Here is a 15,760-nt window from a genome sequence, read left to right on the forward strand (position 1 = left end):
AGTAAATGTCATTTAAGGGAACGCTTTCAGTCAAATCACTGCCTGTGTGCGCTGATGTAAACGTAGCCTGCGTCTTATTTATTTTATTTGTTTTATTGTTTTAATGACCAGACTGCACTCGTCTTTTCCGGTGCGCCAGTTCTTCCAGTCTGAGGACGGAGCACCATGGAGAGCTCCGCTTTCCACACACACACACACACACACACACACACACACACGCACGCACTAGTCTGTTAATTATATTGATAATAAATTCCATTACTCCATATGGATGAGAAATGTATTTATCTCCGTAACTCTGGGTGATTTTTGTATGAACATCTTTCGGGTTGGTGCACATTAATAATTTGCTGTAACAAAATGTGATCTAATGATATGAGCGTCTGGCAGCTCCTCATTATGTCTCCGACTGACAGTTTTAGGTTCAAACTAATTGTCTCCTGTTCGGGTGGGATGAGCTTGTGGAAGTGATGCCTGAGAGAAATATTGATTATTTCAACATGAACCCTCCACATAACCATTATAAAAATAATTTGCAATGCAATGATATGGCTCATAATAATAGGATGCTGGTGATGCAGTGACTCCAAGAACAAGGTAGGCTCAATGTAATTATAATTCCTTGTTTTTACTTCTCCTGGTTAAATTAAAAATTGAGTAAATCCTATTTTTTCAATGGCTAATGTAAAAATAATGTAAAATGCTGTTGTTTTGATGCACATATTGTATTGCAAGCTTGTTAAATCAGCATGTCCAGTCCAAACTGTTGCTGTAATGGAAACTAAAATTGTTAATGTGAAGCAAAACATTCAAATTTTGCAAATTCCCATGTTCATCAAAAGCACAACACTTAAAGGTCCCATTACATGTAATGTAAAGTCATTTCTATGTGAAATAAGAATCATAAGTTGACTTTAGTCAGTTGTGTCCCATTATAATTATGATTCACAGTAATGTTATTGCTGCCATAATAATGCTGGTCCTCTCCCTGTCTTTGTTGCAGTTTTTGTCAGAGGATTTGGTGTGTTGCATGTTTCTGCTCTCGGCCCTTGAGCAGGACACTGAGAGTGTTTGGCATCTGCTGGCCAGATCCAGTCGCTCCCAATCAGCAGTGGGAGGAAAAGGTGTGGATGTGGATGGAATGAGGACAGAAAACGGCTGTGTGCCGTCAGTCCGCTGCAGAACTAAATTTGACTGATGGATCTCTTAGCCCTCCAGAAAGTGTCAGGGCAACCGCCCTGACCCTCAGGTGACTGTCTCTCTCTCTCTTTCTCTCTCTCTCTCTCTCTCTATTTTGCTTTTCCTTCTCTACTTCTTTTCCCTTTTTTCATTCTGTGTTGAACATAAGCAACATCCTTCTCAGTTGAGCAAAACTAAATGTTTACCAGCATGTAGATGTACTGGATAATATTTAGTGTCCTCAAAAGGCACCTAAACGAAAACCCAAAAGAGAAATCAGACAAGGTGAATGAATGCTGATAGCTTTATTTGCAGTGCATAGAAAAAAGGGGGAGTGTAAGGCACACAAAAGTTAAGAGAGTATGTTGAGTGTTCTTAGGCATATTTAAACCCTATGAGGTGAAGGTTTAACATCTTAGCAAAGGGTCATTCATGGTCTTCTTGTCCAGGGCAAAGGGCAAAGGTCAGTGCCCAGACATGGGGTTTGGTCAGTGTAAAGCTCAGAGGGGCGTGAAGGCTTAAGGGTGAGAGGAGGTCACTTGGGAATTCGTGCTGTTCACTCCTCATCAGATTCGTCGGCTGCACCGGAGATGGTGTAGGTTTGTTCTTGGTGGTCCGTCTCCAGCACATTACCCTCGTTTTTGACCGTTCTGTTGGGGAAGACAGAACAAAGAAGGGACTGAAGAGACTGAGAGACTCAGCTGTTAAACTGGCTGGGCCTCTAGGCAGTTGTTTGCAGGCCCAACTAACACTAACAGGTTAAGACACTTTATGTCATTGCACCTTAATCAAGGGTATATCTGATGAGTTTGAGACTGCTTTGTTCAAGAGAAATAGAAAAGATACCTGATGGTACCTTTACCTAATGAGCACCGTCCTTCTCTCCGTCAGCTCCACAGCCTGCCCAGCATAGCCTTCAATGTTGCCGTCTGATTCTCCACCACTCATCCCCTTTCCACCAACACCTGACAGTGCAACATCCCCTCCCACTCCCTCAGTTCCCCCACTACTTCCGATTCCACCACCCATCCCAGTGGGACCCATTCCACCTATTCCTCCACTGGTGCGAGCACCCTTCCCCTCACCTACACCACCATGTCCTCCACTGAAGCTCATGTCACTGGTGCCTAACCCACCGGAACCTGTAGAGCCACTACCTGGACCTGTTCCAACACCACCCATGCTGCTGTCACCCTTTCCCCCAGTACCACTACCCACACCTCCTGCCCCACTGCCCAAACCTCCAGTTCCCACACCCCCAGCAGCCAAACCTGCACCTCCAGGTCTGGTACCCAACCCCCCATAACCAGTGCCAGCACCATTAATTCCTCCAGCACCGACTCCACCAGCTCCTCCTGTGCCGATTCCCCCACCCATTTCTTTTCCACTCCCTCTGCCTCCATTTCCCGCACCACTACCTCCTGTCAGTCCACCACCCAGTCCCCCTGCACCACCCATGCCTCCTGCACCGAAGCTCATCCCACCACCAATGCAACCAGTGGTAAGAGACAGGGTTTGCACCATGCCAGACAGCCGCAGGTCCTCTCCCTCAATCAATTTTCTGCAAAGAAAAACAATGAAAAAATTATTACTCAAATGAAATAAGTAATTCAAATACACAGCACTAAGTCAATTTCAGGTTGTTTTTCCTTTACCTGTAAGTTGTGATCTCGATCTCCAAAGCCATCTTGACATTCAGGAGGTCCTGGTACTCACGCAGGTGCAGTGCAATTTTCTCCTTAGTGGATTTCTGCTCGAGCTGCAGAGCCTCAATCCGAGCCTGTTAGGTTAAAAAAGCCACAAAATTACCTAAAGGGTTGAACCATTGTTGTGTCGTTTGTGTCTGAATGCATGAAAGTGAGAGTGTGTTAGTGACTAATTCTGGTGTGACCAAGTGTGCACCCTGCGACTACATGAGTCTACATTCACCTGCAGGTCTTCCAGTTCCTTCTTGTATTTTTCTTGCATCTCTCGTATCCGGGCCTCAAGAGCCTCATTCCTGGTTCTCATGGAATCCAAGTCACGTTCTCTGCTTTGGATCTGGAGATATTTGAGCATTATTTTATTTATTACAGCCACTAAATATTGATTCTCAATCAGTCTTGATATATTCATTTTCACTCATGACACTTACATCTTTTTTGGCTCCTGCAATTTCTTCTCTAATGCTTCGAACCTTATCCACATGCCTTGACGTCTTCTTGGTTAGATCCTCAAACTTGTTTTTATACCATGAATCCATCTCCTAGAAGTGACGGAAAAATAATTAAGAATACAAATGATTTTACTGCATACTGCAGTGCTGATGTGTGATTACTCTACCTGGAGATTTTTGGCTGCAATGTCGTCATACTGGGTTTGGATTTGTTTCAAGGCAGCTGCCAGGTCAGGCAGGGTGAACGCACTCTGAGCTACGGTGTGAGCTGCATAGATCTGTTTCATGAGTTCATCGATTTCCTGAAAAAAGAAAAATCTTTAATGATCACCAAAATCAAAGGCAAAGAAAATCTGTAATTCTTCCATGAAGATGTTATCCACCTGTTGATGGACCCGTTTTAGGAATTCAATTTCAGTTTCCAGTTGCTCCAGCTTCTTCTCCAAGGCGATGCGAGAGGAGGTGGCTTTGTCAACATCCTGAAGAACACACCCCATTATTATCACGCAGGTTCATGCCTACATATTAATATGATGAAGAAGGTGATATTTCCTGAATAAATGGAACCTACTGGACGGATAGCTTCAATGTCTAACTCAGCTTTCTTCCTCAGCTCCACTGCCTCCTCATATTTGATTTTGATCGCCTCTAGTTGAGCAGCTGAGGACTCCTTAGCCGCCGAGGAAATGTCCTGAAAACCAAGAAGCCATAAGTAATATACTTGTCTATTAGATCTGAAGGTGTGTGCAAGAGTGTGTGTAAAATGCAGATCAGCCTCTTTTGCATTTTATAATCAAACTGAATGTGTGTGTGTGTGTGTGTGTGTGTGAGTGTGTGTGTGTGTGAGTGTGTGTGTGTGTGTGTGTGTGTGTGTGTGTGTGTGTCTGCATATGTATAACCAAGCCATCTCATCTGTGCATAAAACATAGCTGAAGACAGCTGTACTCCATGACACCCTAACAGGCTGAGGCATCTCTCCATTTGCCTGCCAGAAATAAGCCTGTTACCAGGTAAGGAACCTTGAAAACACCAAGTTGACGTCTTGTATCACTGCTTGGATGGATATTCTGCAGATTAGTGAGGTGTAAACATCGCCAGAAACAAAGAATCCAGTCTTTCCGCTCCACTGAGCATCAGAAATGTAAAAAAAAAACAAAAAAAAAACGGACAGAATGCAAAAAGAAAGAAAGAAACAGAAGCAATGTGCAGCTTGGATAGTTCTGTCTCACCCGCTGAACTCTCATCTGGTCAGCGACCTTTTTCAGCTCCCTCAGCTGCTCCTCATACAGGAGGCGCAGACCTGATGGCTTCTCAAAGCGGTTCTGGTAAGCCTGGATCTCTGCCTCCAGTAGCTTGTTCTGCTGCTCAAGTGTTCGAACCTGTAAGCACAAGGAAACCTCAGCTGTGATATTTCAAGTGCACCTGAACCAGACACTGTAATATTTTTCTTGTCCATGTGCTCAGAGAGGTGAGAATAATATGCCCCCGTTTCTCAACAAAAGGCATTCTCAGCCAGTCTTGACAGGAATGTTTACCTGCACTGATGGAAGACATGCAGTGTAGTTTGTTTGAATACTTTTACCTTATCAATGTAGACAGCCAGTCTGTCATTGAGGACAATCATCTCCTGTCTTTCACTGGAACGGGTGCTGAGAAATTTCTGGTTCTCAGCTGCAGCCACATCCAGGTCTATGGCACGCTCTCCACCGGGCCCGACACACACCATGGCTCCTGCACTCACACTGAAAACACAACCCAATACAAACTAACCCCAAAGACACAGGACCCCATACAGTGCTTGAAGAGGTGGAACTTAACTTTCACGTTTTTTTTTCTTTCCCAAAGTTTTTTTTCCCAACCTCACCTAAGGAAATAATAAGCTAACTGTTTAGCCTTCTTACTCATAAACCCTACATTAGTCCATCTCAGTGGACGGTTCTGATCCAGCTTACCCTGCTCCAACCATGCGAGACCTGCTTGCAGCAGAAACGGTCCTTCTTCCCACTGACTCCACACGCATGCTGCCAGCCCCAACTCTGCAGGGGTAGCCAATAGAGGCACCACGGACCTCTCTCCTGGTGGGGGACGGGCTGGACACCCTGACCTGATAGGACAAGCTGCTGTCCTCAAAGTGGCGGCGGTAGGAGGAGATCCTCTCCGGGCTGTGGCTCATGGTGGCAGCAGCAACTGTGTTTCCTCTGATTCTCTGAAGGGGAATGAAAGAAATACTCGAGCTGGGCCTGTCTGTGGTTTACTGCACTTCAGTGGTGCTCTAACTCTCTGGTTGTCAACCCACTCTGAGGTTTTATACCTGCGGTAGCCTGTCATGCACCCTCCCTGTCCAACACACCCCACATATGAGCCAACACCTGTGGAATCTCGAACCTCTGCACCAATGCAGGCTTGACCTTCTGCTCAGATATCTGTCAGCAGCTTGTGAGGGGCAGATCTGGGCTGTGGATGCTGGCATCAGTGGAGAGTTCAACTATTAGTCTCTCTGCAATATACGGAGTGTGATCATGTATCACTCTCTCAATTTTATCAGAACCAGTAATGGGCTTTGTCAGGATTATTATACATCCACCACCTCAGTGTCAGCACAGCACTGGGCAGCAGACAGACAGGCAGGCATGCAAGCAGGCAGGGAGGGTCCGGTCAGTCATAGCAGCCAGGAGGTGCAGCACTGATGTGATCTACTCTGATGGGACGAGGGACTTTAATTGAATGCTGAGCAGAAGCTGGAAGGTGACCTGATGAGGAACAAAGAGCCCTGGCAAGATTTGACTTAAATTAGTTCTTATTAGTCTGGTCTGATTTGAACATATTAAAACCAGAGTGTGCAGAAAAAAGAAGGGGGGGGGGGGGGGGGGGGGGGGGGGGGGGTGACTGCAGTCTGGAGTTTATGGTTGACAGGGGGGAAACTGTGGTCAGGCCTGTGCAGGGCAATTCTTCATTGACACCTACAGGGTAATTTTGTCAAGGGTCAGTAAACACTGCACTGTCTTTAAAGTTTACTGTAAACATTAACTGCCAGGAACGTCAACCCTCATCGAAAACCTGACACCTGACACTGAGAGAAGAACAACTAAAAATCATAACCTTTTCTGAAGCCAGATGATTTTAACAAAACAAACTTCAAATTTGACCTCTAAAATACTATTGGCTTCTCTTATTCAGTCTCTCTTGATGGATTGAGTGATCTTCTTTTCTTTTCCACTGACCTCAGATCTTGCAGCTGCATGAGACTTTTGGGAAGAGGTGGAATCTTTGTCTCTGCTTATTCTGTTCATGTCACAACCAAATCATTCATCACTGTGGAATATTACAGCACAACCCCGGCTTCCACATTTCATTTCATTTTACTCTTAGAAATGCATATCGCATAATTATCCCAAATAAGGAAATATTTTATATATTATATAATAGTTATATAATATACATTATGTGATCCTCTATAATGATGTTACTTATGTTTTTAGTGAATTAGCCCTGAGAGACGTCTCACTCCCTTTTGCAGCCTCTGACTTGTTAATCAAATCATCAGATTAAAATCAAGTTTATTAAGTTATTCTCATAAAATTACAAAAAGTCATTTAGTTTAAGTTACTGAGATGATGTGAAGTGGGCTTTTTAAAGAGGGTCTGGGGCCTGTGACACAGGGAGCATGGACCTGCTGTCTTTCAGTAATTTCTTTCATTTTATATTTTCCTAATTTAAGAGGCCAAATGATTTGAGTTTATTTAGGGTGATGTGTTATGCTCACTGATCTGCTTTAATAGTTAAATATGAATATGAATAGTTGTGTGGGATTCCTTTGCCTGCTTGGAGAATAGTGTTTAACTGAAGCAGAAATTGTTTCTTTACATCAAGAAAGTCTTGTGGAGGTCAGCTCCCTATTCACTGACAGAGTATTGACAAGCTGCTGATAAGCTTTGTGAGGCACTTGGTTCATTTATAAATCTCAACTAAACTGGTGATGAGAATGTTATACGTGTGTTGTGTTTGGACTTTCAGCTCAAGCTGTAAAAGGGGAAGTTAATAGGGAACAAGTTCTGTGGCCGTGATCCACACGGAGGCATTCTGCTCAGCTGAAAACAAGCACATTCATCATCATGGGTGACGGAGGAACCTGTTAATGTTCCATAGAGAGTTGGTGGCAGATTCATAGTGAGAAGCTATGGGTATTAGACGTTGCCCTTTAATACCGTAGATCATCTTAGTCCCAGCAGCTGTCAACTCAGCAAACCTCTGCATGTTTATTTATATCACTGATCCAAGGGACCGTTTTCATCCCTAAGTTGTGAAAAAAAACCACAAATATCACAGTAAAGCAAAACTACAATTTTTATTTACTGAATGATGTTGGCAGCAACTGCACCGACTGTTGCATCTATGGGCAACCCGCTATATAATATTTACAATACATCAGCTTGAAATCTGTTTATAATATGCAATGGCAGACTCATTAACTGACAATGATACACAGTTAAGCAGTCATTTGCATAGATAGTCCATCTATTCATAATTGTGGTAATGCTTACAACAGTCACCTGTTACATATGTGTTTGTTTAGAAGTCGTAAAGGGTTTGTAAGTGGTTCGGTGCCGAAACAAATTTACAAGAAACTTCAAGTCATTTTACAAAAGTTTTGAAAAGCAGCAGACGTGATTGCTGATGTGTGTTGAGCCCTCTGGTTTCAGTCTTTGGGATTCACAGATGAGGAAAACAACTTCAATCACTTAAAACAACAGAAAAGTGTATGAACCTTTTAAAAACCCTCTACAAGACTCCTCGTTGCACTGTCACTTTCCAGTTTGATCTCGGGTAAATAAAGAAAAAGCTTTAAATAACATTTCATCTCTTCTGTTCATCTCATCTCACTTATGTTGCTCATTCTTCACCCAGTCTTGCCATCCACCCGGGTAGTGCTGAACACTAAAATAGGGAAAAAAGGGGGGGTTGCATAAACAGAGATGCATCAAAAATAACACTGCTGTTGTGTTTGACTTTACCGGTAATCACACTGCATTCAATAGTTTCATTGTTTGCTTCTTAAACTCACTGTCTTTTTCTCTAAAATTTTCAATCAGATACTGGAGATGTGGTATATGGCATCTTTCCAAAGAGCATTGCATGATGGGTTGGCATTATGCAACAACAGGGCAATAACCTCAAGCTGGTGAAAATGCAGTTTCATTATGAAATATAAAAGTCAGTTAGTCAGTCAAAAATCAACCAAAATCAGCCATAAACCTGTCCTGCTACTTGGACCTTTGTCCAGACCAAAAAGGAAACGACACAGTATCTTATTCAGCATTTGCTGTTGACAACTGCAGTATTTCATTGCCTTATATGGTAAGGTGAGAATCAATGATTTTTACAGATGTATGCAAAGGAAACACATCTCACTCTTTATATCCCAGCGACGCAGCTGTGTCGAGTGCGGTCTTGCTCCGTACCCCTGCCAGACAGGTGAACACAATGTTATCTGTCTGCTCAGGCATTTCACCACCATACTTCTCTTTGAACTCTTCCGCACCCAGCTGGAGGGCAGTGTTCACCTGTCCTACTGCAGAGACAAACAAGCACAGATAGGTCAAGTGGTAAATATGTGCTATTAGGTAAAACAAAACATTGATGGGTTTGGTGTTTCTATTTGTGTGTAATCTCAAAGTACTGTAGCTCTGCTTATCACTTAAGCATATTCCCCCTCATACCATTTACCAGGCTGTCTGCAGGCTTCATCCCTGCTGAATTAAAGATTAATGTAATGTTACATTGAATGTATAATTTAGGGAATTTTGCTTTTGAGTAAATTACCACAATATACGCAGAGGCCTGTCATAGGCCTCTGCGTATATTGTGGTAATTTACTGTCTTTCAAAGCATACATTGACCTCTAGGTCAATGTATGCTTTGAAAGACAGACTTTATGACAGACTTTATGATTTAGGACATTCCTAGATTTGTTCATAAACTATTAGATTATAATCAACTACAACTCTACAACAATTTTCTGTGTGTTTCAGGTAGAGCAGCACTCACAGGGAACGTTAATGGACCCAGGGATGAAGCCGTACTCTCTGAGCTCCCAGGGCTCTCTGACATCTACAACCACAGCTTTCCGACCGGCCAGGAGCTGCTTCAGCTGCTCATAAGACACATCTGTCGGTGGCGCTGTACTGAACCTGCTACACAGCAGCAACTCTGTGGCTGAAAGCAAAACAAACATGTGAAATATGCGAACAAGTCATGGTGGTAGGTCACTAGCTAAAGAGCTGACACTTGAATGTGCCGTAGATAAGATAACAAATGATAACAGCTCTAAATCTAAAACTCACTTTTGCAGCAACGATGAGACAGGTTGACAAGGCTGGACACAGAGCTCCGTGCCCCCGGGACAGAAGCCCCTGGCAGGGCGGTACTGTTCCTCAACAGCCGCGGGACCACCCCTGCGAACCTCCAACACCTTGTGAGAGCCATGTGGGATGAGTTACTCTCTATATTTCACTCTATATTCACACTTTGTCGACACAAACACGCAGTTTGGCAGGAATATTGCGTGTGACAACTACCATAAGTCACACTCTTCAGGCTCACCCTTTCGAAGATGACCTGCGCATGCGCAATACTACGGATCACCTAAAGGACAAAATACTCTCCTTTGACTTCATGTCAAACTCAAACGCAAGCGATTCACCGAATATTTCAAAGGTCAAAACATTATCAACATAAAAAAGCGCCATGTTCCCAAGTTAACTCAAACTAATCCACTAAGACATAATCAGAGACATTATACATGATGCATTCATGGTCCTGGGAAAGACCGGAAATTGATAACCAAACGTTTGTCCATATCTGAGTATATATTTACTTCAGAGTTCACATATTTAATCCATGACCCGTGCCGCTCTGAGGCAGCAGGTAACTACTTCAGATTCCCTGACCACGACATAAACAAATTACCTTAAGATGTGTTCACAAATCACCCATGATCTTGAATTGATTTATATCTGTTTGTGTTCAAAATGAAGGTTATAAACTACACAATCAAAATTACTGCTTATTTTTATGACACCAAAGGACTGATTTTGAAAAATCTTTCATTAAAAAAATCAAGACAAAGATTTGAGGCAACATCACACAATATAATTATTCTCTATGGTATATTCTTTTTTTAATGATATTTTCACCAACATTCACCTTTTTTAGTTTCTGTAAATTAAATATAACAATAAACGCATCACCCTGTATTTGCACATGTCTTAAAAAACACTGCAAAAGCTCTTGAGGACAAAAACGTGAGGTTTTGCCTCTATAACTTAGATTACCCATTGTCCCTGAATGCAGCATTAGGCCAAACTGAGCTGCCGTATTGCGTCACATGTTGACTAGTGCTGCTAATTGTTGCCACCGAAAGCTTGACAAAATTTAGAAAGTCAGACGCTAAAACGTAGAGTTATTGAGACATTGTTCTGTTGTTGTCCATATTTTACTTTGAAATGTCTTAATATCGCAGTGTGTTGTTGGATATACACACCTGTTAATGCTTTATTTATTCTGACAGGCTAATGTGGCTAGCCTGTTTGTTAGCCTGGAAGAGTTGACATCTCACTGTTGGCTTCAGGTTAGCTAACACAGTCAACATAGGAGCTGAAATAAAGAGGTGAGTTCTTTCTGTTTTTTCGCTAAATCTGAATTTAGAAAAGTAATAAACTCGCTGTTTAAGTTTCTTTGATAAAGTCTTGAAATTCTCTCATATTCACCTAAATTGGACAGTCGGGGCTAATTTAGGCCTCTTAACCGTGTTCTTGCACATTACCAGATAGTTATCCCTAATCACCTTTCATCTGGGGGTTTATATTTATTTTAGTGACATACTATCTGTACGTATATACACGGTTACACATTTACAGCACTCCTGTACAGTGATTTTAGAAATGGTAATCTGAGTGGAAGAAGTGACTGTCAGCTTTAAGAAGGCTTAAGGGTTGTGTCAGCTATACTGAACAAAAATATAAAATAAAGTCACAAATGTGTTTAAATTCGTGTTAGTGAGCATTTCTATCCATAATCCATCCAGCTCACTGGTGTAGCATATCCAGATGCTGATTACATAACATGATTATTGCACAGTTGTGCCTTGGGCTGGTCACAGTAAAAGGGTTCTCTGAAATATGCAGTTTTATCACAAAGACAATTTCAAAGATGTTGCATGTTAAGAGGTAACCTGTATTTGGCATGCTGAATTTCCACCGGAGCTGTTGCCCATGAAATGTATAGTCATTCACTACCATAAGCTGTCTCCAAAGTTGTTTCCGAGAGTGTGGCAGTACATCCAACCAGCCTCTCACTCACCAGACCTGTCACTCATTGAGCATGGTTGGGATGCTCCAGATCTGTGTGTATGACAGCGTGATCCAGTTCCTGCCATTATCCAGCAACTTCAGAATCATCAACTTGATCAACTGTATGCAAAAAAAGATGTGTTATACTGCATGAGGCAAATGGTGGCCACACCAAGTAGTGGCTTGTTTTCTGATTTATGACCCTTTCCCCCAAAAAATGCACATCTGTAGCCCAAGTCATGTGAAACCCATAGTTCAGTGCATTATAAATGAGACTTTTTTCAAAACAGAACTACACATTTTAAAGTGGCTTTTTATTGTAACCAGTCCAATATAACCTGTGCAATAATCATGCTGTGTAATCAGCATCTGGATGTACCATACCTGTCAGGTTGACAGATTGTGTTGACAAAGGAGACATGCTCATTGACACAGACTTAAACACATTTGTGGAGAAACTTGAAGCTAAATAAAACCTAGAAAAAACGTGGACCTTTTATTTTAACTCATGAAAAATGGGAGTAAAAACAAAAGTGTCACGTTTATATTTTTGCTCAGTTTATATTGTGTGAAAAATTTAGAAATTGTTTCAAACATGACACTCCAATTTTAGGACAATGCAGCCAGGCCAATCACCTGACCTCAGTTCACCTGTGGAGGTGTTTGCGAAGGTTTGAGCTAAATCTCAAAGGCAACACAACAGAAATGTGCTACTATACAAATACTTGCGGACTGCACTGTAGCTAGTTTTAAAGTATTGCATGCTAAAATAAAGTAAATAAATAAAGTAAAATGACAATAGAGGTTTGAGATGAGCACTTGCTTTACTAAGTTCAGGCATCATTGTTATGCTGAGGTAGTTTGATGGTGTGCTGTAAAACATGTTTGTCCTCTATGTTCCCCTCCAGAGCTCCAGATGCGGCTAAAGGACCCTTTTTCTTTGAAAGCCGCAGATATGACTAAGCGGACTAATAAACCAAGGAAACCTCGAGATGAAGAGTCATCAGATGAAGTCAGTGGTAAGTCATTCAGGCACCAGACTGTTAAAAGTTAGGGCTGTCAGTTTTCATTTGGTATAGCCCTGTGCATAGTAAATGGGATTAACTGTTTAGTTAAGCTCAAAAAGTATAATATGTATTTATTATACTCTGTAGTACTTTTTGTGAAATCTTTCACCAAGAACCTCAAGTAATTTACCAAGTCCTTTTTCCACTGACTGTGACAATGTTTTTTTTTTTCAATTTATGGGGTATTATAAATTTGTACTACTAAAACAGGACACTAAATTGTGTGTTAACCAAGCCCTGAAACCCTCATCTTGTGATAAATGGAATATATGCTTGTTTTTCAGCGCGATGTCCCACCTTGCATCTTTTTTTTTTTTGGTAGGCGCTGTGCACATTGTCCCCCTTTGAAAAGGGTTAGGGTTAGGTTATTCAGAAACCTAAACTGGTCCTTAAAAATGATTGGATGGTAAAGTTATCATGATAGTATATTTTGTTTTTCTGAAACAGGGTTGACTTGCCAGCATGTGAGTAAGGCAGTGGATCTGAGCTCAGTGAAAAAGTCGGTGCTCTCCAGTGTGTGGTTAGTGTGCTCTGAGTGCCTAAAGGAGAGGACCATGATCGATGGAGAGCCAGCTGCATCACATGACATCCTGGTGTGCTTAAAGTGTGGTTTCCAGGTAAGATCTGTATTTCTAACATTAAACAGTTAAAACACACTGCGTAGCACACTCTGGGACTGAGTTCAACATAAAGGTCGCGTGTGTGTGTGTCTAAATAAATATGCATGTATTCATGCATGCATACATGATATATATATATATCTGATATAAACAGAACAACAGCACTGGGACTTTTAAGTACATGTGTCACGCTGCTATAGCTGGCCTGAGGTGACGTTTAGACAAAGTAGCAAGCTCATGTGCAAGTCAGGAAAATGTTTATGTGTTACTTAGCAACAGACCAGTCCAGTTGCAGAACAATTTGTGTTGGTGTATAACCTGTTGTTGCTTATTACTGTTAACTAATTTTGTGCTTGTAGAACTGTTGTATACAAATCAATATGACACTCGAGGTGGTGATGTTGTACTGAATGTCAGCAGGGCTGTGACTCGGTCGTAGGTATGAGTGACATAACCTAGAGTAACAGCATTGTCAATATCATGGTTATTGTAATTCTGTTTTCAATAGTTGTATGCATATGTGAGAGGAAGCGTGTACTGTTCAGTTCTGTCAGTCATCAGTGTGTCCGTAACATATTACAGTAAGTTGTTGATCCATGGTTTATTACAGCAGGGATCACAGACAGGCAAGCACTCATGTCGCTCTTTGGTTTCTTTCATCAGAAGAATTAAAGCTACAGTTTCTACACTGAAGTGATGACAGATAAATCTTGATTTATGTTTTGTTTCCAGCAGCACAGACATATGACTTTTACATGTTGTTGTGACTCTGCTGGGAGGGAGGGAGGGAGGGAGAGAGAGAGGGAGGGAGGGAGAGAGAGAGGGAGGGAGGGAGGGAGGGAGAGAGAGAGGGAGGGAGAGAGAGAGGGAGGGGGAGAGAGAGAGAGGGAGAGAGAGAGAGGGAGAGAGAGAGAGAGAGAGAGAGAGGGAGAGGGAGAGGGAGAGGGAGAGAGAGAGAGAGGGAGAGAGAGAGGGAGAGAGAGAGAGGGAGAGAGAGAGAGAGAGAGAGAGAGAGAGAGGGAGAGGGAGAGAGAGAGAGAGAGAGAGAGAGAGAGAGAGAATGAGAATGAGAGAATATCTGTCAAATGTATTTTGAATAAAAATGTGTTGTTTGATTTTATTTTGTCTAATTATTAATGATGCTTAGTAATGCAATGAAAGAATGTTTGTAGTGGTCTGTTAAAATTTAATGGCATTCAGTCAGGACTTGTTAATATAAAATTTAGATGATAATTATTAAAATTATAATTGAGACAGTATGTTTGTAAAACAACTCAATAGATAAATGTACAGTGAGTGTATTGTACAGTGTCAAAGGACTTACAAAATATGGAGATATATATATTTTTAAACCCCATAAAGCTCTAATTCTGCCACAAGCAAATTTTGCTTTATTGAGGTGGGAATGAGCCATAGTCTTTAAACATGTGTGCTGCAAGTCTGAACATGCTCTGTGCTGGTTAACACAGATTTTTAAATGAACTGTTTTACAGGGCTGTAACCAGTCGGAGATCCAGCACGCTGTCAAGCACTACCACACTTTCCATCCAGAGTCTCACTGCATCACCATTAGCTTGAGCACATGGAAGGCCTGGTGAGAAACCTAGAAACCTGCATTTATTATGAACTTTCATGAAAAAGCTAAGACTTTAGGGTCAGTCTTAGTAACAAGCAAATCCTGACTGCTGCTCAGGATTTGCCTGTTTTATTGTCACGTTTGGTGAACATGTACAATGCAAGTCAGTGCGCCACAGTGTCAGCCTGTTTCATTATCCATCTTATAAATTTTAAATTCAACAAGTAACTTGAGGTCTGGAAACGGAGACAGCTCATCCTCAGAGTAAAAGTTTTTAACCTTGTCGGCTCCAGCGGTCAATTTAAGGAGAGCTAAACTAGATAAATAAAGTAGCCAAAATAATGAGAACAATAGTCTCAGTGTTTTTACATAAATCACACACTGTAGGTGTTTGTTGTCTTGAAGTCTTCTTGGTCTTGACTACCACATTTTTTCAGGGCATTTTCAGTCTCTAAAGCTTTATATTATTATGCTTCATTTTAGGCAATAAATTTACTCCATTGTTGTATTTGAAGGTAATGGTTTTCCACTTCAGCCAAGTAATTCTGTTGTCGAATAATGGTTCATTTCAACATTAGTTTCTTAAGGGCTATTAAATTCCATAGTAGCTTATGCCTTTTTGTGTCTGTCTATGACCCCCTCTCATTCTAACAGGTGTTTTGAATGTAATGAGGAGCTCTCCACTCACTGCAACAAGAAGGCTTTGGCTCAGTCCCTGGACTTTTTACAAAAGCACTCTGTCAAGGCAACATCAGGTAAGGTGTTTGGTAAAAAGGTCTGGCCACCTACTGATGTTGAATTAAGCTTTCAGACGT

At 41.7% G+C, this 15,760-nt stretch overlaps 3 protein-coding genes across 6 annotated transcripts in view; 1 reads left to right on the forward strand and 2 right to left on the reverse strand.

Annotated features, from left to right (window-relative positions):
* Positions 1-1,469: 1,469 nt before the first annotated feature.
* On the reverse strand, positions 1,470-5,614 carry LOC139613158 (glial fibrillary acidic protein). 2 transcript variants are annotated; one of them, XM_071469554.1, is made up of 11 exons: positions 5,287-5,614; positions 4,917-5,076; positions 4,564-4,713; positions 3,906-4,025; positions 3,718-3,813; positions 3,502-3,636; positions 3,314-3,424; positions 3,109-3,219; positions 2,835-2,959; positions 2,042-2,740; positions 1,470-1,829 (listed from the first exon to the last, which is right to left on the reverse strand). In XM_071469554.1, the coding sequence occupies exons 1-11, from the start codon at positions 5,505-5,507 to the stop codon at positions 1,736-1,738; spliced, it is 2,022 nt and encodes a 673-aa protein (XP_071325655.1). In that variant the 5' UTR covers positions 5,508-5,614; the 3' UTR covers positions 1,470-1,735. The 2 variants fall into 2 exon arrangements, with proteins under 2 accessions (XP_071325655.1, XP_071325656.1); XM_071469555.1 differs by having other exon boundaries at positions 1,690-1,829; positions 2,036-2,740; positions 5,287-5,599.
* A 2,040-nt stretch (positions 5,615-7,654) lies between these two features.
* tstd3 (thiosulfate sulfurtransferase like domain containing 3) lies at positions 7,655-9,957 on the reverse strand. Its single transcript, XM_071470341.1, has 4 exons — positions 9,676-9,957; positions 9,380-9,547; positions 8,744-8,903; positions 7,655-8,269 (listed from the first exon to the last, which is right to left on the reverse strand). Exons 1-4 carry the CDS (start codon positions 9,815-9,817, stop codon positions 8,212-8,214), a joined length of 528 nt encoding a protein of 175 aa, XP_071326442.1. The 5' UTR covers positions 9,818-9,957; the 3' UTR covers positions 7,655-8,211.
* Positions 9,958-10,702: 745 nt separating this feature from the next.
* The window catches only part of usp45 (ubiquitin specific peptidase 45), a 35,220-nt gene continuing 30,162 nt past the window's right edge, over positions 10,703-15,760 (forward strand). For all 3 annotated transcript variants that reach the window (XM_071468451.1, XM_071468453.1, XM_071468452.1), the window contains exons 1-5: positions 10,703-11,000; positions 12,591-12,701; positions 13,197-13,366; positions 14,863-14,963; positions 15,600-15,700. In XM_071468451.1, coding sequence (XP_071324552.1) covers positions 12,599-12,701; positions 13,197-13,366; positions 14,863-14,963; positions 15,600-15,700 — 475 coding nt within the window. In that variant the 5' untranslated portion in view covers positions 10,703-11,000; positions 12,591-12,598. The remainder of the gene's footprint in view (positions 11,001-12,590; positions 12,702-13,196; positions 13,367-14,862; positions 14,964-15,599; positions 15,701-15,760) is intronic.

This window comes from Trachinotus anak, unplaced genomic scaffold, assembly GCF_046630095.1.
Source record: "Trachinotus anak isolate AG129_WGS33_773 ecotype Australia unplaced genomic scaffold, CSIRO_AGI_Tana_v1 ptg000032l, whole genome shotgun sequence".
Taxonomy (NCBI): domain Eukaryota; kingdom Metazoa; phylum Chordata; class Actinopteri; order Carangiformes; family Carangidae; genus Trachinotus; species Trachinotus anak.

What these genes read in the sequence shown, in the direction of transcription:
- tstd3 (XM_071470341.1), bottom strand. Translation starts at nt 9,817, where the DNA reads ATGGCTCTCACAAGGTGTTGGAGGTTCGCAGGGGTGGTCCCGCGGCTG. An exon ending in GTCTCATCGTTGCTGCAAAA is followed by an intron (nt 9,548 to 9,675) that starts GTGAGTTTTAGA and finishes TTTTGCTTTCAG; the next exon opens with CCACAGAGTTGCTGCTGTGT. An exon ending in TGGGTCCATTAACGTTCCCT is followed by an intron (nt 8,904 to 9,379) that starts GTGAGTGCTGCT and finishes TTGTCTCTGCAG; the next exon opens with TAGGACAGGTGAACACTGCC.
- LOC139613158 (XM_071469554.1), bottom strand. Translation starts at nt 5,507, where the DNA reads ATGAGCCACAGCCCGGAGAGGATCTCCTCCTACCGCCGCCACTTTGAG. An exon ending in ACCAGATGAGAGTTCAGCGG is followed by an intron (nt 4,026 to 4,563) that starts GTGAGACAGAAC and finishes CTTGGTTTTCAG; the next exon opens with GACATTTCCTCGGCGGCTAA. An exon ending in ACATTGAAGCTATCCGTCCA is followed by an intron (nt 3,814 to 3,905) that starts GTAGGTTCCATT and finishes TGTGTTCTTCAG; the next exon opens with GATGTTGACAAAGCCACCTC.